Consider the following 25,429-nt stretch of genomic DNA (forward strand, 5'->3'; position numbering starts at 1 on the left):
TCTATTCATATTCAAATCATCCTACTTTGGTAAATATCAGTTCTTTGCAGTATATTATATTATTTCATGTTGAACTGTTAATTTTACAGGCAGGGGAGCACGCAAGCCTCTCCAACAAGTCCCACAAGAAGTCAGCAATACCCTATCGCAGCAGTCAAAGTGTGAACCGCTTGCTGCATGGTCCCCCAAATAACGGACAGTCTTCTTGCAACGAAAGAACTGAGAGACCTATCGTGCCATTACCTGATCGTTCTAGTGAGAGCGTATCCTGCAGGGCTGAAAACAGAGACAACAGTCAACTCTGCACAGTGAAGGAAGCTGATAATAATGCTAGAGAATCTTCAAGTGGCAGAGCGGTTGGTAATGTTGGTGAACAGCAGTCTCTTTCAAAAAGTGTGCATGTGGATAAACCGTCTCCATCAAGTGGTCCTAAAGGATTGAAGATTTCAAACATTAATAAAACTCCAAGTGGTCTTCCGTTAGTGGGATCAAAAGATCCGCCTTCAGTTCCACAGAAAAGTAACTCTTGTGAGCATTCCTTCTCTGGCAGCAGTGGTCCTGAGAGCAAAACAAATCCCACTGCTCCACGATTTGTTCCCCGCTTCAAGCCAAAGCAAATGCTTCAGCAATGTTCCGTGCAAAAAAAATCAGGAGAGAAAGTTTCAACTTTGAACGAAAGAAAGTCTGATAAATTGGTTCCAGTATTCAAACAAACCATAAGATGTCCCTTTCAAGTGCCTGACACACCAGTTATTTCTGGGCGGATACCTCATCATGAGATTGAGACAGGGAATGCATCGATTGCCCGTGAATCCCCAGGAGCTCCAATGAAACCAGCTTTTGGCAAGCCCAGTCATGTCTTGTCACATCAGAAAAAGTTCTCTGGAAACAAATCTTTGTCAGCATCACCTAGTGTTTGCAAGAACTTGAAAAGAAAAGCTCCAATTCCGGTGAGACCCAATTTATTGTAATGATTTTACATGTTTTACACCTCCATAAACACAATTTAGGTAATTTAGGAAATTGGCTGCTTTGACCCTCCCTGTTAGGGCCAGCCCTGGCTTAGTGAGGATACTGCGTTCTACAGAATGACAGAACAATACTCTATAACACAAGACTTCCTGATGCAGGAGTTGAATGCACAGTTTTTTCAGCTCTTCGTGTTAATTCGAGTAAAGAGAAGCACATGGACACTATAGTGGTCAATTAGTGGAGTTGAAGTAACTTGAACTTCATGTTTATTAACCCTATCCATACGTTGTGCTTTGCTATCGTATCCATACGTCGTGTTTTACTATTGTATCCATACGACATGGGGAACTCTGTGCAACCACTTTCCAATGAGGAAATTTACTCGTTAATCCGATTCGTACGCTTTGCATAGTAGTCTGCCACAATTATTTTTTTAAGAAATACTGAAAGTTTCAAAAAGATCTTCTTACTAGAAGTATTCTAAAATTTTGAAAAATACAACCCAGAAGGTACAAAATGACCCCAGGTCATACGGATAGGGTTAAGCAGTTATAACAAAAACTATAGTTTTAACCTTTTTGGTTGCTCTGGCACAGAGGACACATTGACAGCATAATGAACACCCTCTTCTACTTCATGAAGCAGAATTTCGTCACTGCACTAGAAATATGGGAGAACTCACAAGTTTTGCCAAATGCAACTAGCCTTATATTGTGTTTGGTGGTACTAGATCTATCTTTTTGTAAAACCAAAGCAAAAATGTGTTGCCAGTCACAAAACAAACACGCATGGCAAATTTTACCATAATTAGATGATAAATTATCTAGTTAAACGGTTGGGGTTTTTTTTTTCATTTATCTCAAAAGTTGCAAAAATGAGATGTGCCATTTTGCTGGTGTAGTGATGATGCATGCAAAATATGCTAGAAATAATGAAAATCCTTCAGCCTACTTCAAATTATAAAGAGAGGTATAAAAAACTTGTTTGTCCACTCTTCTGTCACTTTGTCAGTCTGTCAGATAAAGTTAAAAAATGACCAGTACGATATAGTACAATCTTACCTCTTACGTTCACCTTCTTCTTATCTTATATTATATCATCATATCTTATCATTTCTTATAAGAGTTACAATTATGAAATTAACTCCTCTGATGATACAGATTGCTGGTTTAACATCCCATGGTCTTGAGTAGAAAGAGGCATGTAAACTCGACCTCGCCACATCATGGACATTAGACTGAAAGAAAAAAAGGAAATAGGACCAACTTGTTGCCCGCTCAACTTCCACTGACTGACATTCCCTCTTCCCATAAACACTTGGGGGAATTGAGGGAGATGATCTGGCCTAACAAAACAGTTGGTCGCTTTTAAACACAAGGTGGCTATCCCGAAAAATGTTGTTCTGAGAAAATCGAAGTTAAAGTTTTTGCCCCTTGTTCAGTTTCTTTAAAAGACAAGGAGAGCTTTCTCTATAACCAAACAAATATACACGCTAATGAAATCAAATTCCTCCTATAGGTAGGGCAATGCCCACTTTGGTGTAGGTCAAGATTTCTGTAAACCCCCGAAATCTGGGTTAGCCCGCTTGTCCTTAAAAGCAACCAGTTGTGGTTGACATTTCAGACTTGAAATAACAGGACTGCTTGTTTAGTCTACATGTATTTCAATGGAATGTTTTCCAAGTGTTGAATTATTTCGAAAGAACCTGACCTCACTCTTTCTTTGCCCTAACACAGGGAGATCCTCCCAAGAAGGCCAGAACAGCTCCTCAGGTTCAGGATGTAGATGTAGAGAAACTGGCCCGAATGAATCAGGTTGGAACTCATCATTTACTGTTGTGTTTGATGATTTGTCTTCAGATATTTGCTATCCAGCCATCTTGGCTTTTTTTGCAGAGATAGAAATATTCAATTTAGTTTTTGTGAAGAAAAAAAGGAAGTACATTGACTCAAAAACATTCAGTAATGGAAAGAAGTAAGATGCAAAGGCAGATAGCATAGTGAAATACTAAAAAGAAGTACGAGTCTTGCTCTACAGCCTTTTGCAAGATATATGTGCCCAGAAGAATGAATGAAACAAAAAAGATAATAATAAAAAATGACATTTATATAGCGCTCAACCCCGATTAAAGTACACAAGCTCTGAGCGCTTTACAATACAGTACAACGTACAACAGTAACATAAAACGTTGTGTTCTGGCTTAAAGAAAACCACTCAAAATATTCATCTCATTAATTTAAAAACAGAAACGTCTTCAGGTGACATTTGAATGAATCGAAAGATTTGATCTCTCTTAAAGTACTTAATATCATACGGATGACATCAGAAGGGGAAGACCAAACAAGATTCTTCCGTCTTGATGGTCTTCCAAATTTCCATCTGAACAACACCCTACCTCTAGACCACTAGAGCCCCCATGTTAATGTATGTGGTTCTTTTAGATGCCACGGGATGTCCCTCCTACAGGCCACTCGCCTTGCTTCAGACATACGCCTGTGTCTCCCCGTGACACCCACCGGTACAAACGGAAGAATAAAATAAAGTGCTTTCAGAAGGGTTTTAAAAAAAATTCTCCCTTATTTATGGTTTTCTTCTTCTTCTTCTTCTTCTTCTTCTCCTTCTCCTTCTCCTTCTCCTTCTTCTTCTTCTTCTCGATAGCATCACACTTGAAGTCTGGTACTGGTATCTGTCATAAATTGAGCCGTCCTGCTCAGTTCATCTGTCGGCCCGTATAGCTTCTCTCGTAGTGTAAGTGGGGTTGGCCACGTTTCCTGTCTCAGGGCCCTGTGTGTCTTGCAGTGCTGAAGGATGTTTTTGATCTGTTAGTGAGTCACATTATATGAAATCAAGGCCAAGATTCTTGCTTTCCTTGCAGCTGTTATTGTTACAGTTTTTCTTATTGTTTTTGTTTTTTTCAATTTCATCCTCAGCTGGCAAAAGTGAATTCAGCGTCTCTGATAGCTTGGCTGAAAGAGCGAGGTGTTGCATGCCGGACAAGGGAAAAGAAGATGGACTTGATGAACAAAGTGTGTCATCACTTACACATCTCTGCACCTGAACAGTGACCGCATGTAACAAGTTGAACATGCTGTCCACACATTAAGCCTCAGTGCTGTCTATTTTCAGTCTTTTCTCTAACTAGATAAAGATGACTGTCATGTGAATCCCAATTTTTTTCTCATTCAGTGTTGCTCAGTTTTTAAAATGTGCATATCCATTAAATTGCTCTTCTCAAACATGTGCTTGAGTTGAATTATTTTGTAACTTACATCATCGTTGTCACAAGAAAGGTGAGCAATTCCTATATGTTTTTGTTTTTTTAAGGAACAGCTCTTCTGTGCTTCATGAAAGCTAAATAATTAAACATCCCCTTTAAAAACCGTATCTGGGCTACCCATTTCTGGCTGCAGTAACTTCTCTCTAGGCTGGAGAGCTAGTTTTGCTGTTGGGGAGGGGGAGGGGGAGGGGATGTTTGATTAAGGGTTCATGCAGTTGTAATAAGTTTATGTGTCTAGAGGAAGCGTTTATTGGGACGACAGAAGATGGGAGTGTTTATATTGGGGCTGTATAAAGGCCGCTAGCCAATACAAGGTCACTCCTTTATTTCTAACTCACCCTGTAAAGCAGGGCAAAAATGGAGTTACATGTACTCAATTTTCTTTCTATGATACGGTTTTCATATATCCTGATAATTCTTTCTTTCTTAAATACGTAAAATATATCTGGCTTGACAAAGACAAGTGATCAGAACAGTGTCTCCATTCTGTGTTCATCACATTATTTCAACATAGATCTAAACATTTCTGTCAACATCTTGTAAACGTTTATTTATTAATCATCTAAATAGACACCAAATGGATTTACTTTGAGGGCAGCCAACCACATTAGACTAATTAGAGCACCATGCAAAAAAAAAAATGTCCTTAAAGAGAGGAAAAGCAGTTCACTTTTTTTTAATGTCCACCAATTGTTCCCCTTTCAAACGCACTTTGGTAGGTATGCTGAGAGATTGCACAGGCACACGATGCAGCTCTACATAACAAAATCATTCTACTAGTACTACATGCACAATTTTGAACTACTGAAAGTAAAATAAAGAATAAGCTAGAAAAACTGTTGAGATTGATTGTTGGTCAATGTGTAAATGTGAGGCAGCGTGATTATACCAGGTGCTTGTCAAAATAATGAAATCGAAGATATCAGCATTTTTGGGGCCGATGGGCATTTTTTCAAATTTTTGTTTTGTTTTGCTCAACACCTTTTATGTCCATTATAAACACATTTGTGTGTGTATTTTACTGAAAAAGATTGATCAATGACACAAAAATGTAAATTTTCAGTTTCCGAGTACTCTCAGGCTATGGAAATTACCAAACTTTGTCAGCCATTTTCTCGCTAATTTTACCTCTGAAACCAGGCGACCCTGACCTCCTTTAATAGCAAATATTTCAACTTCTATTCAAAATTGATTGATATTTTTTTTTTCACCAAAAGGAAGACAAATAAACATGCTTTAAGATGATACCAATAGATGCCCAAAAATTGATGAGCCCCTGATTCTGCCACGTCCTGACACAAATGCTTTACGCCCCCATCGACACAATTTAGAGAATTTTGGAGGCCTACCAAGGCCAACCCGGGCTGAATGGGATACAACGTCCTAGAAGAAGGAGATAGGCTACATGTACCCGATAGAACAGCTTGTGCGTTACTTTACTTTTATCCACCGCTGATACCCTTTTGGGTGTCATGGGAAGAAAGAGACGTCTCTCTGCTACCAGCCGCAGAGCTAGGGTCAGGGGGATGCCATGAGTTGTTAGTGTTTCCCTGGCTCCATCTATCCAGGTCTTTCTCAGTCGCCCTCTAGCCTTGTTGCCATTGAATTTTTTAGCAATTATGAGAATCAGAACTTACGTTCTCTGTACTGTAAGTAATAACAAAGAGTCAAACCTTTACACACCACAGATGTCAGTATTTGAGAGTAAGGATGTGTGCAGGGAGAGGGAAAAAAATTGAAATCAGGTGTCTGTGAACATACAGGAAAAGACCAAAGTAATCCTCCAAGAATAAAATAGCCACTCTAGTCAATAATATAATATTTGAGAGTCCCTTCTACGGCATGTGGCTACCTGTAAGGTAAAGGATCATTTTACGTTCTATGTAGATAACAGCCATGTACATACAAATCAACTGCACTGTGGGATGAAGATCCTTCACTTTTGTTACTCTCTAAGCTCTAGCAGGGGAATGTGAAGAAAGTAAGCTTTTGTAGATAAATAACTTCACCTCTTCACAATTTATAATAAACTGCCTCCGCGGTTTTATGCAAAAAAAAATTCTGAAATTATGCAACCTGAGCCTAAAAATGTGAAATTACGCGATACTGTCAATTTTAACAAAGAATGATGAAGGAAAATAATCAGAAATTATGCAAAAAATGATCAAATTTGGCTAAATTATGTGGGGTGCATAAAACCCAGGGGAGAGAATAGATCAACAAGAAAAAGTAAAGTCCCAATTTATAAATGGCGAGACAGAATATAAAGCAAGATACATTTTTATTTAATTTGAAAATTAACCAAATTAGTTTGATAACAATTGCACGTAGTAAAAGGAAAAGGAAATGAGTAGGCCTACATTCATATTAAGTAGACTTGATAAGATGAAATGTCTTTTGCAACCAAGATCTGGTGTAGTTTAAGGAATATGAAAGACAGTGGCAAATAACAGCAATTCAGTGCGAGAAAAATTTAAGATGTAAAGCACAGACAGAAAAAAAGAAGTGGGATCAATCAGTACAGCTCTCCATCACCCACGCTGAAGACCAAACTTTTTGGCACTACAGAAATACCAAAGTGGTTCCCATCTTTAAGAACAAAACATAATGGTCAAACTCAAGATGAAGGATTGTTTCTTTTTTAATAATAAAATAAGCATTTATTCTCTGGAACATATGGCAAAGATTGATTGTAATCGAAACATAACTCTACCGGTAACCCTTGTACTGGCAATATTAGTCATAAGTTCATAAATAATATGCACCACAAACACATAAATCAATTGGTAGAATATCAAAAATGTCAACAGCTAAATGACAAAAATATTTCACTAGAATACAGTTTTTCTTACCGAGAGGGACATAAAGCCTAATGCAGTTAGTATTTGTGAAAGACAAGATACTAGAAGAGAGGCAATCTTCTCCATGGTAGGAAATTAACCCGGAATAGGTGGACATTTTCACTTATATTGATGGTTTTGACCTTGCTTCGCATATATACTAGTTTTGTCATTCAAAACGACAACATATAAATCATGCACATCCCTAACATAAAAGACCCTGTGGGAAACCTGAACAGAGGGACAGAATAATTTCTCACACAAGGAAAAGTCACACCTTACTACTACTTTACCACCAGATCCATATCAGTTCAGTCAGTGAAGTCCAGCTTCCTCCCCTCTGCCCCCGCCCACCTCCCTCTACAAATTGCATCACAAAACTTTTACGTTTATGCTAAACCATAGACTAATAGACTATGCCTGTTCACTGGGGAAAACACTGTAACACAGAAAGCGCTTTCTTCTTCTACAAACAACATTTATCAACACAGACACCCCCCCCCCCCCCCCCCACACACACACCACCAACAGAAGCAAAAATGCATACATGCTTTGACTTGGCAGCATTATACAAAAAAAGCAAAAGTTCAGTTGCTGAAAGATCAACCATTACTACAAGAGTTTAAAAAACACACAGGCATCATAACGATAAAGAAACACACAAAATACAGCTGAAACTCCTTGCTTTAAATGCGAAACTTGACGAAAGAAAAATGAAGGTCAGCACTTGAGTTCACGGTGAGGACTATATCCTGTCACATCCTCCGCGAAACTATCAACAATGTCAGCTTGGAATAAGCAAGAAGAGATAACTACATTCCCAGCATTGACATATTGCACGTACAAACTCACAACGCTGGGCATAAGTCAATGGACTTCGACAAAATCCACATTTAAAAAAGGAAAAGTCAAATATTATTGAAGTCGGAGGCTCATGAAGCACCTTTCTACAGCAATGATACAAAAGTTTCTTCATAAACGGTCGCTTATAAGCACAAGGGGGCTATCCCCAAAAATGCTGTTTCGAGAAAATCGAAGGTAAAGTTTTTGCCCCTTGTTCAGTTTCTTTAAGAGATAAGGAGAGTACTTTCTATAAGCAAACAAAATATACACACCAATGAATGAAACCAAATTTCTCCTATAGGTAGGGCAATGCCCACTTCTGGTGTAGGTCAAGATTTCTGGAAACTCCCCAAAATCTGTGTTAGCCCGCTTGTCCAAGCGACCAAATATCACAACAACTCACAATGGAACCACAGTGTAGTCATTCCCCTCAACACAGAAAGAAATTCTCATGTAACGACCTTTGCACAACCCACTTACATTCAAAACGCCCAACACTTTTATTTCGGAGAAAAATTCTACTTTCTGATCCTCTGCCAGTTTGCAGATGTGAGGGATCGTGGTGAAATCAGGCGCTCGTCAAAATAATGAAATCAAAGAAACTGGCATTTTTTTCTGGCTTTCGGGCAAATTTTCATAATTTTCTTTTTAAGCTCAACACCTTTTGTGTCCAATTAAAAACAGATTTCCGTGTTCATTTTACTGAAAAACGTAGATTAAAGGCACAATAACAGTAAGTTTTCAGTTCCCAAGGACTCCCAAGCTATAAAAATTACCAAATTTCGGCGGCCATTTTCTCGTTAATTTTACCTCTGACTCTGAAAGAAAGCGACTCCTTCAATCACAAATATCGTGACTTCTTTTCAACATAGACTGATATTTTTTTCCCCTAAGGCAAAGCAAATGAACTGGCTTTAAGATGATACCAATACCCCTATACGCCCCAAATCTGACGAGCGCCTGATTCCACCACGTCGTGACACATATCATCCATGGTGCCAGTCCTGAACATGGTACCACACAACTGTGTCCATAATAAGAAAGCAAACACATATATATTAAATTATTATAACAGCTTACAACTAACATCAACAATAAAAAAGTTTTGTAAGCATAATAGGAAAAGACAGTTTAAATTAATGATTGATACTCAAACTTTCAACTTATATTGTAGGCCAACTCACTTTATTGGGAAAATGTAGTGAATATTGATATGACTGGCGTTTGAAACATGATGACAATTTGGTGACAACATCAAAGCAAGAAGAACCTTCACCCCACACAAACAACCTCAGAAACTAAAAAAAACCCAAAACAATACAGAACAAAAAATCTTCACTCTTATTCCGTTTGAAAATGAGCATTAAAAAAATCTGAATCATGGTGTTTATTAATAATCATATTGCACAAGACCAAGTACAAAAAGAAATTCCTTGACCTCTTCAAAGGTTGATCGGAATAAGTACTACACTAGTCAAACATACCAATAGAAAAATGAACTAAAACAAACTGAAACAACTTTACTCAACAATTATTACTTAGTAATATCACAGGGAAATCATTGCATGAAAGAATAACACTTACATGACATAACACAAAAACAACTCAACAAGCTAATTTGCATAGCAGGCTTCTGCACTGTAATTTCTTTTTAAAAGCTTTGTTCTGAATGCAAGTTACATTACCTTGTTTCTGCACACATTTCTGAGTAGTATTACTAGCTGCTCAGACTCTTCACCTCAAATCAAAGTGAAATCATGTATGGTATTCAGCATTATCAAGGAATTAGGCATTTATCAATGCCGCTGGCATCTCATTCAACATATAAGAAGCAATTCTAAACAAAACAAAATAATGTTCAGTTGGGGCATATGACACAGTCAATACCAGACATGGTTTATTCGTCACTTAACTCTTTATCTCCTGAAAGCCACTCTCAGCGCCTCACAGTCAGAAATGATGTGCTGATGAGCCGCTGATAGTGGCTCGGGCCCATTCCTTTACGACGACTTCGACATCAAATCACTTTTCGGCAAGTGCCAAAAACAGGTCTCTTATACCGTAAGTCCATTCATTAGATGAAAAACTATCAAAATAGGCTCACTCGTTTTGATTTAATGACCCATTTAGTGACGATTTTGTCATTCTTATATTCTTATATTTAGTACCAAGAAAAGGGCCCCGCCACAGTGGGTTTACCCCCCCTCGGAGATACAGAGTTAAGCACCACCAGTTGATTGCACATGACTAAAGGAGTTAACATTTTTAAAGGCTCTCTACCTTTTCTTAAATATATCGGCATAGGCCCAAGAAAAATGAATATCTCCAATGTTTTCCTATGAACCCTGTAAAGCAAGTCAAAATGGAGTTACACAATTTTCTAATGACAGCAATGATATTTTATTTCAGCAACATTCAAAGCCACACACAGAATTATAGGTCATGAGAATGTTGACCTCGGAAGTTCAGGTAAAATAAAGTATGAGAATAGACAAGCTGTATTGTACATGCTTCACTAGTGGTACTGTTTTTGATTAAATCGCAAAACTGACCTGTCATGCCTCCATGGCAATATCTAAGATCTACAACAGCAGTCATTAAGCATTTTATCAACAGAGAGACAGTGAGGGAAATGCTCTCAAGCTGTGCAAAAATACACAAACACTAATCGCTTTGTGGCCAAGAAAATCAACAAGGGTTTCAAAAAGCAGGAGGGATATTAATCAATAGTCATATAGCAAGCTCATAGCTTCTGCAGCCTTGGCTCGCACGGATGGGGAGCTGTCTTTCAGTAACATTGTCAATGCTGAAAAGACAAAAAAAACAAACAAGTTTAGTCTTAGTTTTAGTAGAGGTTTCACGGCGCTCGCAACTGCATAAGGTCACATGAGCGCCAGAAGATTAGAGGAGTTACAAGACAGTAACAAACATAAAAACTAAGAAGGGGAGATAAGGACGATAGATGTTTGATAGGAAAGAAGAAGCAAACCACACCAGAGCACATGCCAACCACCCACAAAAAACCCCCAAAACAACACCAACAAATGAAAATGTAAAATGTAATTTACAAAGTTAATTAAGTTAAACTGTTTGGGTTTTTTTAGCTTTGCAACTGTTCATGCCTTATTCTGTATGAATTGTAAATCTTTAAAATTTCAAAAAAAGATAAGTTGTCAGCAATACCATTACATTAAAAAATAAAAATTAGCATTCCTGGAAACAAAATGTTCTTTCTTAGTACCTTGTACAGTCAAACCTGCACTAGTGGCCACCTGTCCAAATCAATCACTGTGTAAACAACCCCTTCCCACATTCCCCTCAGCTTTTGAAAACTATTCGACATTGTCCACGAAGTCCACCTAACTAAGACAACCACATTTTTTCCTCACATAAGGGGGCTGTCTTGGACAGTCTCAACCGTCATTTGTTTTAGTTAGTAAGTTTTAGTAGAGGTTTTATGGCGCTCGCAACTGCATAAGGTGATCATTTGAGCACCAGAAGATTAGACGTGTTACAAGAGAGTAACAAACACAAAAAAGAAGGAGGGGAGATAAGGACGATAGATGTTCGATAGGAAAGAAGAAGCAAACCACACCAAGAGCACCTGCAAACCACCCACCAGTAATTTGGGTCATGATATTCGATACTTATACTCGAATATAGTGAAGATGTTCGATACGAAAATAAACACTTCCTACCCTATGAAATCAATATGGCTGAATGTTTACTATCGTCTTGTGCTCGTCTGACTTAGATCAAATATCAAGAATACATAACATCATATCAATTTGTAAGAATGTAAGTGCACTTTCATGTAAAAACTTTCAGCAACGTACCTGAACATATGTGCTCCTTTGTAATGCTGGACTGTGCCTGCTTGGTCAAATTCCCTAGAAGGAAGCCTGCACAAAAGGAAAAATAGTTTTAAATGCAGAAGAGATTGACAGTTAATGTTTTAGAAAGATCTCTTACATCTGTCACTATTAGGAACCCTACGCTTGGAATGGCACCATAAACCCTTCCTCACGGTAGGCTACGTGTCAGATCTAACAGTATTGTCCTTCTATTCTAGTAGACTGTCCCATTCGTTTTATGCAAGAAAAATTCTGAAATTATGCACACTGAGCCCAAAAATGTGAAATTACGCGATTCTGTTCATTTTAACAAAGAATGATAAAGAAAAATAATCACAAATTATGCCAAAATGATCTAATTTTGTTCAGTTATGCGGGGTGCATAAAACCACGGGGACAGAGTAGAGTGTTTAGTATACTCTTCTGTCTTTCACACCACCCAAAACCTGTTGTCAAAGTTATAGAAAACTTCCGGTTCAATACAATGAAAAAAATATCCACCTCCCCCTAAAAAAAAATAATCTTTTCCAACACGATGGTGGTTGTTGATAAACCTGAAAGTTAGCCAAAAGTTTTTACCTAAACAAAAGAAGGACATATTGTTTAACTCTCATTTCTTTACGATCACATATATTTCTTGGTCCCCCTCAACTAAAGCTTCTCATTTTATTCCTTAAAAAATACCCAAAATGTTTCATTCCCGATACGTCTCAAAAGTGAGCTATTCCATAAAACCATGAGAAGTACTTCATTCTTTTAAAAAATGTGTGATAAAGGTCCAGATGAGGTGTCCCTTCTTAAAATAGTTCAAACTCAAATACATTTGTCTAATCAAGCTATTTTAAACAATTGTTAACTCCTTCTATTCTCGTTTAGATGCCAGGTTGTCCCACAAAAAGAAAACAACCTGAAGACAAGTAGCAGTGTTAGTAAAACGTCTTGTTTTCGTTCGTGATTATACACCTAGGCAAGCTTCATCTTAATGCCCAAACCTCTTCTCTTAGCTAATGCCGTGTCAGTACAAGAACAATGTTAACCCTTTGAACCTGTTAGGCCTGTAAACCGACCTGGGCAGTATGTTGCAGTATACCGTAAGGCCGCTTCACCGGGGCACGGACTTCCCTGAGTTGTATGGTCCGTCAAAAGTGCTCTCTTTATTTCTTGTTCGTCGTCCTACAATATTTCCACCTCATAATAGGGTAAACAAGGGAGTGAACAAATGTGTTTATTTCTCCATGTTCTTCACCTCAGTCTTTTTGTGTATGTGCCCCCAAAACACTGTGAACTTTGATGAAATTTGCAAAAAATGTCCAGGGATAGAGATTTGAGAAATTTCAAGATTTACGGTTCAAAGGGTTAAGGACTGCAACAAGAAAAGCACTGGCTACCTGTGAACATGGCAGCGTTGCTCTTGATCTCTGGCCAGGCACTCTTGAAGAAAGCCACACACCCCATCACGTAGAAGTTGATTTTGTCTGGGAAATCCTGGATCTGTGATCATTGGATGAAAGAATTAGGAGCTGAGGGGACTCATTATCAATACGAGTTCTTTTGTCAGCATTCAAAACAATTTTTTGTGACATCTAAAGCATTTTCACGACTTTGACCTTACATGACTCAGCGTGTAGAAACCAAACAATTCAGAATAAAATAAACCAAACCTTTCTTCACAAGTTGTTTCCTCCTCACTTATTTGTTTCAGAAAGCGTTTTACGGTACTTGCAACACGATTAGGTCTTATAGGAGTCGAAGATTAGAGGTGTTACACCAGAGTAACAACCACTAAAAAAGAAGGAGGAGAGATAGAGATGATAGATGTTTGATAGGAAAGAAGGAGCAAAGCACACCAGAGCACCTGCCAACAACCCACGCTCTTTACTTAACTCCTATAGACAATAACTCAATGAGAAAACCATTTGACAGTTAGGCTGTTTGTGGTTTGTTTGTTTACAGAGAAGCCCCCGAACACAATAACAGTTACTCAGTGCAAAGATAAAAAGCAAAAAAAAATATTTTTCAAAAATCAACAGGGGGGAGTAAAAAAAGATCAAACCCACTAATCCTCCAACTACCAACTTCCACAGTATAAAATGCTCAGCTCTCAAGGACTGCTTTCCTGACAGCTTTTTGTTTGTTTCTTTTAGTTAGAGTTTTACAGCACTTGCAACACAATAAGGTCACATAAGTGAAAAGGATTACAAGTGTTACAATAGAGTAATAAACACAAACAAGAAGGAGGAGAGATAGAGATGATAGATGTTTGATAGGAAAGAAGGAGCAAACTACAACACAGCACCCTTTAACCACCCACATTAGAAGAGTTACAAGAGAGTAACAAACACAAACAAGAAGAAGGAGAGATAGAGATGATAGATGTTTGATAGGAAAGAAGGAACAAACTAAAACACAGCACCCGCCAACCACCCACTTCCTAACCCTGCATACTCACAATGAGCTTGGCCAAGTCATTCATGAACTCTCCATAGTGCAGGTAGCCACCTTCCACCAAGTGGCGCTGAAATTTGTCGTTCATAACTTCTGATCCCATCAGTGGTCCCAAGAGCCGAAGAGCATACTTGCATTCCTGCAAAAGCACAGAGAGACACTATTTCAACACAGAGAGAGACTCCATTTCAACACAAGGAGAGACATTTCATTTTCAGCACAAAGAGACACTATTCATTTCAACACAAAGAGAGACATTTCATTTAACCCTCTCCGTTGCCTAGGAGTCATTTTGTACCCCCGGGGTTGTGTTCTTCACATTTTAGAATACTTCTAGTTCGAAGATCTCTTTGAAACTTTCAGTATTTCTCAAAAAATCATTTTGACAGACAGCTATGCAAAGCGTGCAGATCGGATTAACGAGTAAATTTCCTCTTTGGAAAGTGGTTGCACAGAGTTCCCCACATTGTATGGATACGATAGTAAAACACGACGTACGAATAGGGTTAAACACTGTTTCTCGCCATAAAGTATGATAAAGGGTGTGTTTTCATTTTCATATCTTCAATTCTTATCATGTACATGTACCCTGCACAGTCCCTGGTATAACAATATAAAACAAATCCAGTATAAAACATTCTCGTTGCTCCATATCTCCCAAGACACGGATTTCTGCGAGGAGTGTCCTTCATCGCTGATCGTTCATTCCTTTCTTCCAACAGGCCACCTTTGTTAACCCTATCTGTACGCCCTGGGGTCATTTTGTACCCCCGGTGTTGTATTCTTCACATTTTGGAATACTTCTAGAACAAGGATCTCTTTGAAACTTTCAGTATTTTTCAAAAAATCATTTTGACTGATCGATTTAACGAGTAAATTTCCTCTTTGGAAAGTGGTGGCACAGAGTTCCCAACGTCGTATGGATACGATAGAAAAACACGACATACAGATAGGGTTAATAGTGGAAATAAAGGGGAAAAAAAAGAATTGACATCCTCTTGCATCCCACTGACTATCCACCTACAATGCTTCACATAATTTGTGAGTCTGAGCCCATCACACTGTACTAAACAGATGGTGTCATCCTTTATTTCTAGTTTTAGTTTGCACTTGCAACACGATAAGGTCATATAAGTGCTGAACATTAGAGGTGTTACAAGAGAGTAACAAACACAAAAAAGAAGGAGGGGAGATAAAGACGATAGACGTTTGATAGGAAAGAAGAAGCAAACCACACCAGAACACCTGCCAACCACCCACAGTGTCATCCTTATAGGGTAAAAAAAGGGCAACCCCCCCCCCCCAAAAAAAAAAGACAAAAATCGCTAGTTCTGACAAGAATAGCGATCAGACAGTTCTCAAAACAAACTGACCTGTTTTACATCGTCGTTTTTGTCGTTAAGATGCAGGAGAAGACTGATGAAATTGCTGTGGATCTGCTCAAGGAAAGGTGCTTTGGACGGCCCGTCCCCAAACCGTGACAAATTGCCAAAGAGTTTGAAGGCTTGAGCTCTCACTTGCGACTTATCCTTTGATAATAGAAACAAGAATTTATAATGCGTTAAAAGTGTAATTAAGTACTACTATTCCAAATTTTGTCTGATTTTAGGTAAATGGGGAGGGGGAGGGGGAAGAGAGAGAGGCAGAGAGAGAGAGAGAGAGAGAGAGAGAGAGAGAGAGAGAAAGAGAGAGAGAGAGAGAGAAAGAGAGAGAGAGAGAGAGAGAGAGAGAGAGAGAGAGAGAGAGAGAGAGAGAGAGAGAGAGAGAGAGAGAGGGGGGGGAGGGGGGAGGAGGGAGGGACGGAAAGAGGGAGAGAGAGAGAGAGAGAGAGAGGGAGAGAGAGAAAGAGAGATAGAGAGAGAGAGAGACAGACAGACAGACAGACAGACAGACAGACAGACAGACAGACAGACAGACAGACAGACAGACAGACAGACAGACAGACAGACAGACAGACAGACAGACAGGCAGGCAGGCAGACAGACAGACAGACAGACAGACAGGCAGACAGCGAGAGCAGGAGAAACTGAACGGACAAAAAGAGTGGCAAAGGAAAGATACAGACAGATGAAGTCTGAAGACGACTGCTATAGAATTGTTACACTGTTTGAGCAGTGACAATAACTTGACAGCATGAAATGAAATCATTAAAGAAAACAAAGGTGTATAAAATAAGTATAACAAGTCAGAATCTAATCAGTGGATGGCAGTGCTGTAAAAGAATGTTATGTATTAATAAGAGGCAGCAATGTAAAGAGACGTTAATTATATTTGGGAAACACGCAGCCTTTCTCCCAGGAGTGAGAGAGGGTGAGGGAGACCATTTTATCCAACCATTGTTATTATTGATGAACAAGTGTATTTGTTTATATAATCTTCCATGTTCAGTGCAATGAGCATTCACAGAAGGGAAAAGCACTATATAAAAGTGATCCTTTATCAATATTACTTAACGTTTTAAAGATACTAAACAGTAAGGTGAGCAGCACAATGATGATGACGATTCTCCAGTGGCTAAGTGAGTAGTGAGTTTAGACTCAAGTAATGTCAAGCAAGTGTCGGTGACACGGGGATCAGATGGGTGGTCACTAGGGTGTGTCCTTGAGTAAGACATGACAACCCTATCTCAAAACACAGGCCGCTGCACAGTGGCGACCGACAAAGGCATGGTTGTAGACTGTTTTGTATTTGTGTAATATAGTGTATTTATGTACGTATTTATGCATGTATTTATGCATGTACATTTTATGCATGTATTTATGTAGGTACATATTTATAATTATGTAGTTATATATGTAAATGTATGTCTGCCATTGTAAACCAAAGTGCCCTTCTGGGACAAATAAAAGTGCAGTTTATTTTTATCATTATTTTATCCCAAACAAGCACCTACCTTTTCAAAACATGGACGAATTTTGAGGGAGACGTTAATGAGAATGGCCCGTATGTGTTCTTCCTGAATCTCCCCCAGTACACGCGACAGACCAATCATGGCCTCGATGGTGATGTAATCCTCCGGGTCTTCTTTGTCGTCCATACCCGCCATCATGGCTGACAGGATCGTCGTCGCGTACAGCTGGACCTGGACATTAAACCTCTTACGGGTCAATTTTTACGGCATACCATGACATTAATAGACACATTTCAATACAGCAATCATGCACCTTTCAGTGAAAAAAGGTGAAAAAACCAGTAAATTGGGGTCAAACACTGTGTCCGGAACTATATTTTCTCCTAGATTAACACACGGGAAGTTTGTTAATCAGTACCCCTTTTCCATGTTGCAACTTGGTAATCCTATTTTCCGTTGACAATCAATACGCCCAGTGAGACAGGATGAGAGCGAGATATTACTCGATCTGATCTTACTGGATGGATTTGTATGCATGGGAGAGTTTGGACATTTCTTTATTATTTGATAATTTCAGTTATAATAAAACTAATAAATGGAAGACATACTGTTTGACTGAGGTCTTTAGTAATTTACTTTTTGCCCAGATAAAGCCCATGGACTCAAACCCAATGACTGGTAATTTCACCATTTTCTCTCATCTGACTGCACAAGTAATCAGCAGCTGCTGCCATCACCCTATCGACCCCTCTGCTGGGACATTTCAGAAACCCACAGCATTTTTCAAGGACCCCCGGGCAAGTGTTGAGTTCCTGCGTGCTATCGGCATCGCTGACCAATTATGATGCCACAGCGCCCGGAGAAAGAGAGAAAGAGATCACCCTATTGCACACCTAGCCTGGGGGGCTCTCGAGGCCTAGAGGTTAAGGCGTTGGCCTCTCATTCAAAGGTCCCGTGTTCGAATTTGGGTAGCAACCAAAAAATATTCTTCTCTAAAATTGTCTCCTTTCACCTCCTATCCTGCTCTCTAGCGATGTTCTATCGTCTGCTTTCATCTCCTCTTTTTGCCCCACTCCCTCACCTCCTTTGCCCCCTCTTCTGGGCTCCTGACTCTTTCTACAGCCTTTCTACTGCTACTTCTTGGTTCCTTCTTACTGCTGTCATCCAGCCACACCCCTGATCTTCTGGTAGTAAAGATCTACACTTAGCCTCCTCGGACAAGAGCGAAAAATCTCGGAGGGCCAGTGTGCAAGTTGTGCATGTTAAAGATCTCTGCCGACACTAGTGGTTAGGCCACCGGACTCGTAATTGTGAGGTTGAGGGTTCGGGGTTCGAACCGCGGGCCCGACGTTGTGTCCTTGGGAAAGGCACTTTACATGAATTTTCCTCACTTTACTCAGATGGAAATGGGTACCCGGCCATAGACAGCGAAAGATCTTGTCAGTATGTTAGTGTTTTAACGCCTATAAATGGCCACATGCACTGAATGCTTCCCAGGAAATTGAGTTTGTTTCAGAATGCTCTCTGGTCTGCTGGGATAATAGTATAGATTATGAAGCGCATAGAGCCTGCTGTTGAGCAGGGATTTGCGCTATACAAATGCTATTTATTATTATTATTTCCAATCAACGCCAACCCTCACCTGCTCTCTGCCGACACTAGCGATATTCCCCAGACCTCGCACACACAACATGCGCACAATGTGGGAGTCGTCCACCAGTCGCCCCAGCAGGCTCGTCATGACAAGCTGGACCAGGTCCTCATTTCCCTGGCACTTTTGATTGATGAGCTGGAGGAAGGAACACAAAGAAATATGGAGACACAGAACTAAACAGCCCCATCTTTATCAAGCTTTTGTTTTTAGCTCTTACAAACAAAGCATCAATTTACAGTTTTTATCAGTTCAACATCATGTCTATTGAAGAACTTCTATAACAGTATCTAATCATATGGAAAGAGATAAACCCTTACAGCACAGGGTAGATTATTCGTAGTAGGTGTCATTGATCGATCCAGCATAATGTGTTAGTCATTACAAGTTGTTACTTCAGGACTTTACGTTTCAGTAAGAGTTTTACAGCAATTGGAACACAATAAGGTCATATAAGTGCCGAAGATTAGAGATGTTACAAGAGAGCAGCAAAAACAAAAAAGAAGGAGGGCAGATAAAGACAAGAGATGTTTGATAGGAAAGAAGAAGCAAACCACACCAGAGCACCCGCCAACCACCCACAACCTTGGGAATGCAGCCTTAGTAGTTGTGGCAAAAGCAACATCAAAGGCAGGATAGAAGTAAGTACACATTTGACTCTCATACTCTTCTCTTGACTCTCATACTCTTCTTTCTGTTTCCACTATCCCTAGAACACCTCGATTCATCTCCTAAAAATGGTGACATGGAACAAAATCTTTATAGCAGGATGGAATATGTTGGTGTACACTTCAGTTCTTGGACAGTACAAAGTTTTTAGTATATTGTTTTGCCTTAAAAAAAAACAACGAAGCCTGAGATCCACTTTCAAAGGACCCTCTCCCAGACTCAAAGAAATAGAAACTTATTGGACTTCACAAGATCAGAATAATTTTTATTTCACATCTAGTGATAGACTGTGCTTAAACGAGATATGTCCCCCCTTTGGGAATGGCTTAAAGACACTAAAGTCAGAGGCACTGCCCCGGGGGGCCATTTATTTCTACATCAGTAGTAACAGGCAAACTATAAAGATCAAGCCACTGGTTCTGCCAGCCTTTCTATCTTAAAATGTACAGTAAACATTTGTGCACAGAACTCTTAAACAGAGAAACTACTAGAATGGAATTTACAACCAGCTACTTCATGACACTTTTTATCTTTAAATCGATGGAAAAGCAAAACAGTTGTTAACAGCACATTCAACATAGGGGAAAAAAATAATTCGTTTTTTTTTAGATTCATCATGTGTCAAGACGTGGTGGAATCAGGCGTTCGTCAATTTTTGGGCATAAGGGGTTACTGGCATCATCTTAAAGCCTGTTCATTTGCCTTGCTTTGGGAGAAAAAAATATCCATCTATGTTGAATAAAAGTCGAAATATTTGCCACTGAAGGAGGTCAGGGACGCCTGCTTTCACAGGTGAAATTAGCGAGAAAATGCCCACCACAGTTTGATAATTTCCATAGCTTGAGAGTCCTTGGAAACCGAAAACTGACATTTTTTGTGCCTTCAATCAATGTTTTTCAATAAAATCCACACTGAAATGTGCTTTTAAATGGATATAAAAGGTGTTGAGCCAAAAAAAGAAAATTAGAAAAATATTGCCCATCGGTATTTTGACGAGCGCCCGATCTCACCATGCTGCCTCACAAATATCAAACACATACCTCAGCAAAAAAAGCAGCCACCGTGACCCGCTGAGACTCATACAGACTGGAAAGCACAGAGGTCAGAGAGTTGACAATGTCGCCGACGTGAGTCTCCTTCTCCTCGTACACCAAGGCACTGAAACGTCACACACAAAATAAGCGCTGAAAAACCCCAGCTCCACGACACAACAGCTACTTCTGGCATATAAATAACACTTTTTAAATTTTAGTACAGATTTACGGCACTTGCAACACAATAAGGTCATATAAGTGCCGAAGAATAGATTACCTGTTACAAGAGAGTAACATACATGAAACAGAAGGAGGGGAGATAAGGACAATAGATGTTTGATAGGAAAGAAGGAGCAAACCACACCAGAGCACCCGCCAACCACCCACAAATAACACTTTGAATGTTAAACATGAAAGAAAGTAGAGTACAGTAATGTCCACTTAAAAGCAACCTAGATAAAAGCAACCTCCACCTACCAGCCAACCTACCCTTGTGTAAAGTAATTGTGAAGCATCCAGACAAAATGAGTTACTTCTCAGATTAAAGCCTTAAGGAAATAGATCATCATCATCCGGTGCCTTGCCGACTGGCGTGGGCGATCATGGACCTCCACTTCCATCTGTCTTTCGAAGCAGCAATGGTGTCTGTTGTTCTTGCTGCTCCCAGCCATGTTGTCATCTTGTCCAGTATCTTTTCCCTCTGTCTGCCTCTACCTCTCTTTCCATCAAACTTTCCTGTTGTTACAATGTTCTCTAATGCTTCTTTCCGCATTGTGTGTCCGAAAAAATTTGCCTGTCGTTTTCTTATATTCGTGATAAGTTGTTTTCTATAATTTGCTTCAACTAGGACTTCTTCATTTGTTTTTCTAGCTGTCCATGGGATACGTAGCATGCGTCTCATGAACCACAACTCTGCCGCAACAATTGTTTTTTCCAGCTGTTTATTGATTGTCCTTGCTTCGCACCCGTATAATAGGATTGGCTCGATGTAGCTTTTCATTACTCTTTTCCTTTTTTCCAGTGACAGATTGATGTTTGTTAGTATCTGTTTCATCTTGTGGAAGGTTGCTTTTGCTTGGCAAATGCGGCTTTTAATTTCGGTGTGACATCTACCATCTGATGATATAATGGTCCCCAAATATCTAAAATGTTGTACTTGCTTGAGGGTGGTATCATTGATTTTGATATTGCATGTTGGGATTGGAGTATTTCTGCTTATCACCATCGTTTCGGTTTTCTTGATGTTTAGGTTTAAGCCCATGTTGTCACTCTCTTGTACGATGACATTTAATAGATTCTGCAGGTGTTTTTCATCTTCTGCTATTAGGACTGTGTCATCTGCATATCTTAGATTGTTTATATTATGTCCCCCTATCGAAATACCAGGCATTTCTTCTATGTGTCTCATGATATTTTCACTATACAGGGAGAACAAGTCTGGAGAAAGTACACATCCTTGTCTGACTCCTCTTTTAATCTGTATGTATTCGCTGATGTCGTTTTCTATTCTCATTGCAGCTGTTTGATCCCAGTACATGTTTTTGATAATCCGTAAGTCCTTCAAGGAAATAGATACATCACTCTTATAGTTGAAGTTTTTACAAAGAATAAGTATGAAATAATAAAAAGCATGTTATACATAAAGAATATGGCATCAATAGAAAATCTACTAATTTGACCCTAGTGTTGATTTTGGGCCAATATTTCCATTTGTGGATCGCGAGAAGTAACTCATTTTGTCAGCATACCTCACATTTTTTCCTATATAACTAAACCCTTTTAACAGCAACCTTTTCCTCTAACAGCAATCTTCATTGTGACAAATTGTTTGACAAAATAACATTTTTTGAAGATTCAAAAACTGAACATTAACCTAGCCTATAATTTCAGTGTGTGTGTATCCCTCCTCCCTAGTTTATCTCCTCAAAACAATGCTCAGGACAAAAAAACGCACCCTTTCACCAAGAACCACCATCCTCCAAGTGTCTGAGGAGAAAAATCTCAGCTGCTGTGCATAACACTACCCCTGACGCTCCAACACTACCCATGTTCTCACATTTATCTTTCAAGTTTACAGAGCCCCCTTATCTCCTCTCCCCCATCCCCCTACCTAGAAAATTCAGTTAGCAGCAACGTCCACCTTATAACAACCAAGGGGGTTGGTGTTTGACACTTACCACTGCCCACCGAAACAGGAGAGCAGAGAGGACTAGCACACTAGCTTAGCCCTACCAGCCCCAGCCATTTCTGTGCACTCCCTAACCCAAGTCCCAGCCAATACAGCAGTATTTAAGAAAAAGAGGCATGCATTCGAAAATGTGATGTAGTATCCTTGTAATGAGGTTTAGATAATAACCTGTAACAATGATTAAAGGTAAATGAACAAATATTATGAAAACTAAAGTTTAATTAGGTTCGCTAATTTCGAAAAAAAAAGCGTAAATTCGGTATCCCCCGAAACTGAGAATATACACTCTTGGGACGGTGGGAGGTACAAGCGCTGTTGAAAATATACGCGCATGGGGCTGGAAGGGTTAGCCCTATTTCATGGGATTGAACAGCAAAAAGAAAAGCCAAACACTGATGAAGCAACAACTATTAACACAGCCAAAAGCTGAACTCATTGAGGACGCACCTTTTGGTCACTATAAAAAAAATAAATAAATAAAAAAAAAGAAGCATAATTTCGTTATTCTTATCCAGGGATGCCAAATGATTTTTTTTTTTTTTTTACGGAAAATGAGTGAGCATCCCACCTCACCTAAAACGAACCTTGTAAAATCTTTAAATGAGCAAACAACATTTCTCTTACCATTCACCTTTCCTTTGCAAGTGTATGAAAAAAACGGAAAAAGCCGGAAAAACCAGAGATTTGGTATCCCTGTAGATAGCTCAATTCTATTTTCTTCAACTGAAATTCAAAAGGGTAGACAACAACATGTATGCTACACTATGGAATATGCTAGTGCGTGTGTCTGATTTGTGTAGAATGGGCTGAAATGTGCCGCAACATGGTCTTTAGTCTGCTGCTGATCGGACAAATGGTCGCTTTTAAGCACAAGGGGGCTATCCTGAAAAATGCTGTTTTGAGAAAATCGAAGGTAAAGTTTTTGCCCCTTGTTCAGTTTCTTTAAAAGACAAGGAGAGTTTTCGCCATAACCAAATAAATATATACATGTATGAAACCAAACTTCTCCTATCGGTAAGGCAATGCCCACTTTTGGTGTAGGTCAAGATATCTGGAAACCCTCGAAATCTGGGTTAGCCTGCTAGTCCGTAAAAGCGACCAGTTGTGTCAGTTGCGTCCTCAAAGAGTTACTAGCTCTGATGTAGCAAACACTCACTTGGCCAAAAGCGTGATGGCCTGAGGGTAGTCCTCAGGGTCCTCCATCAGCTCCCACCCGCGACCCGCTTCCAGCGCGTCCAGAATGTCTGTCATCTTCATGTGCTCTAGGAAAGTTTTCAGAGCCGTCGTGGCCACTCTGAGGATAAACGATGCGAGCAGAAGTTAGTTTAGTTTTAGTAGAAGTTTTACGGCGCTCGCAACTGCATAAGGTCATATGAGCGCCAAGAGCAGAAGTTAGACGCGTTGAACTACATTGTCATTTTACGTAAATCAGCATAAGTAAAAAATTCAATAAAAAGAAAAAGAAGGAGTTGACACCACAAGAAAGCTGAAGTGACCATTAGAAACTTACATAAAGACATTTATCATATCTGCGCTTATCAGCATTTCACTATTCCAACATTCAAAAGAGGATACTTTCCAGCAGGGTGAGATTTGCCTTATTTCTAAAAAGACAGCCAAAGAATAAACACAGGTGTGAGATGGAACCTGATTTTTGTGTCTAATTTGAGACGCTCCCTCCTCATGGAAACAAAAATTTTATTTTGTTTTAGTTTTAGTAGAGGTTTTACGGCGCTCGCAACTGCATAAGGTCATATGAGTGCCAAGGGGTGGATGTCAACAGAAAAGTTCTTACAGGGAATCAGACTTACTCTGCTCACCTCTCCAGCTTCAACAGCACAAAGTCTGCTTCAACTATCAAGGCACCACGGAAATAGCAGTTCACAAAAGTGTGACAAACATACAAAAGAAGTAGAGGAAAAATGACTATAGCAAGGATTAGGGGAAAAAAAGCAGCAGTTCCCTGTTGCATTTCAGACACAGTTATGAGCATGACATTGATAAATCTGCCCATTTACAATTACAATTCTACTGTGCACAAGAACTCGAGATGTTAATGTCCCTACCTTTGGGAATGGCCTAAAGACACTTCAGTCAGTAGCACTGCTCCGGGAGGTTAATTTCATTAGGTTAATTTCAATTTGGATGATCAGTAAGGACTTTCTCTGTGATTTTGGAAAATGCATTCTAAATGCCAGTATTTAGAAGAAAAGCTCAAGAAAAAGTAGATGAATATAAATAGAAGTGGATAAGCGGGTGGTCGCCGGGTGCTCTAGTATGGTTTGCTTCTTCTTTCCTATCAAACATCTATTTAGAAGAAAAGCTCAAGAAAAAGTAGATGAATATAAATAGAAGTGGATAAGCGGGTGGTCGCCGGGTGCTCTAGTATGGTTTGCTTCTTCTTTCCTATCAAACATCTATCGTCTCTATCTCCCCTCCTCCTTTTTTTATGTTTATTACTCTCTTGTAACACCTCTATTCTTCGGCACTTACATGACCTTATTGAGTTGCAAGAGCCGTAAAACTCTTACTAAAACAAAACAAAGAATGGACAAGTTCAAACTGCACTTACTGTATGGGACTTATCTTCTTGGGCTCTTTGGTCACAACTGCCTTTTTCTTTTTGTCTTGTTTCACTTCCTCTGGTTCATGTTTCTAGAGATAGAATACACAAGACAAAAAAAGAATTATAGAGTGATAAATGACAACATTGTTCAAAAGCTTCGAGTCTTTATACATAAGCAAGGTGATAAAAGACAACATTGTTCAAAAGCTTTAAGTCTTTAGACATAAGGAGGGTGATAA

General features: G+C 39.3%; 2 protein-coding genes across 6 annotated transcripts in view; one reads left to right on the plus strand and one right to left on the minus strand.

The window, feature by feature from the left end:
- The window catches only part of LOC101847772, an 18,523-nt gene extending 14,311 nt beyond the window's left edge, over positions 1 to 4,212 (plus strand). The window contains exons 11-13 of one of the 2 annotated variants that reach the window (XM_005110508.3): positions 90 to 950; positions 2,709 to 2,786; positions 3,903 to 4,212. In XM_005110508.3, the coding sequence (XP_005110565.2) occupies positions 90 to 950; positions 2,709 to 2,786; positions 3,903 to 4,037 (1,074 nt within the window). In that variant the 3' untranslated portion in view covers positions 4,038 to 4,212. The remainder of the gene's footprint in view (positions 1 to 89; positions 951 to 2,708; positions 2,787 to 3,902) is intronic. The other variant, XM_013089228.2, reaches the window with a different exon arrangement.
- Positions 4,213 to 9,095: 4,883 nt separating this feature from the next.
- Positions 9,096 to 25,429, minus strand: part of LOC101848925 (maestro heat-like repeat-containing protein family member 1) — a 72,277-nt gene continuing 55,943 nt past the window's right edge. For all 4 annotated transcript variants that reach the window (XM_013089231.2, XM_013089229.2, XM_013089230.2 and 1 more), the window contains 10 exons: positions 25,197 to 25,279; positions 23,781 to 23,918; positions 20,443 to 20,560; positions 18,725 to 18,871; positions 17,125 to 17,313; positions 15,605 to 15,760; positions 14,236 to 14,370; positions 13,175 to 13,277; positions 11,769 to 11,834; positions 9,096 to 10,738 (listed from right to left, as the gene is read on the minus strand). In XM_013089231.2, the coding sequence (XP_012944685.1) occupies positions 10,656 to 10,738; positions 11,769 to 11,834; positions 13,175 to 13,277; positions 14,236 to 14,370; positions 15,605 to 15,760; positions 17,125 to 17,313; positions 18,725 to 18,871; positions 20,443 to 20,560; positions 23,781 to 23,918; positions 25,197 to 25,279 (1,218 nt within the window). In that variant the 3' untranslated portion in view covers positions 9,096 to 10,655. The remainder of the gene's footprint in view (positions 10,739 to 11,768; positions 11,835 to 13,174; positions 13,278 to 14,235; positions 14,371 to 15,604; positions 15,761 to 17,124; positions 17,314 to 18,724; positions 18,872 to 20,442; positions 20,561 to 23,780; positions 23,919 to 25,196; positions 25,280 to 25,429) is intronic.

This window comes from Aplysia californica, unplaced genomic scaffold (assembly GCF_000002075.1).
Source record: "Aplysia californica isolate F4 #8 unplaced genomic scaffold, AplCal3.0 scaffold00902, whole genome shotgun sequence".
Taxonomy (NCBI): domain Eukaryota; kingdom Metazoa; phylum Mollusca; class Gastropoda; order Aplysiida; family Aplysiidae; genus Aplysia; species Aplysia californica.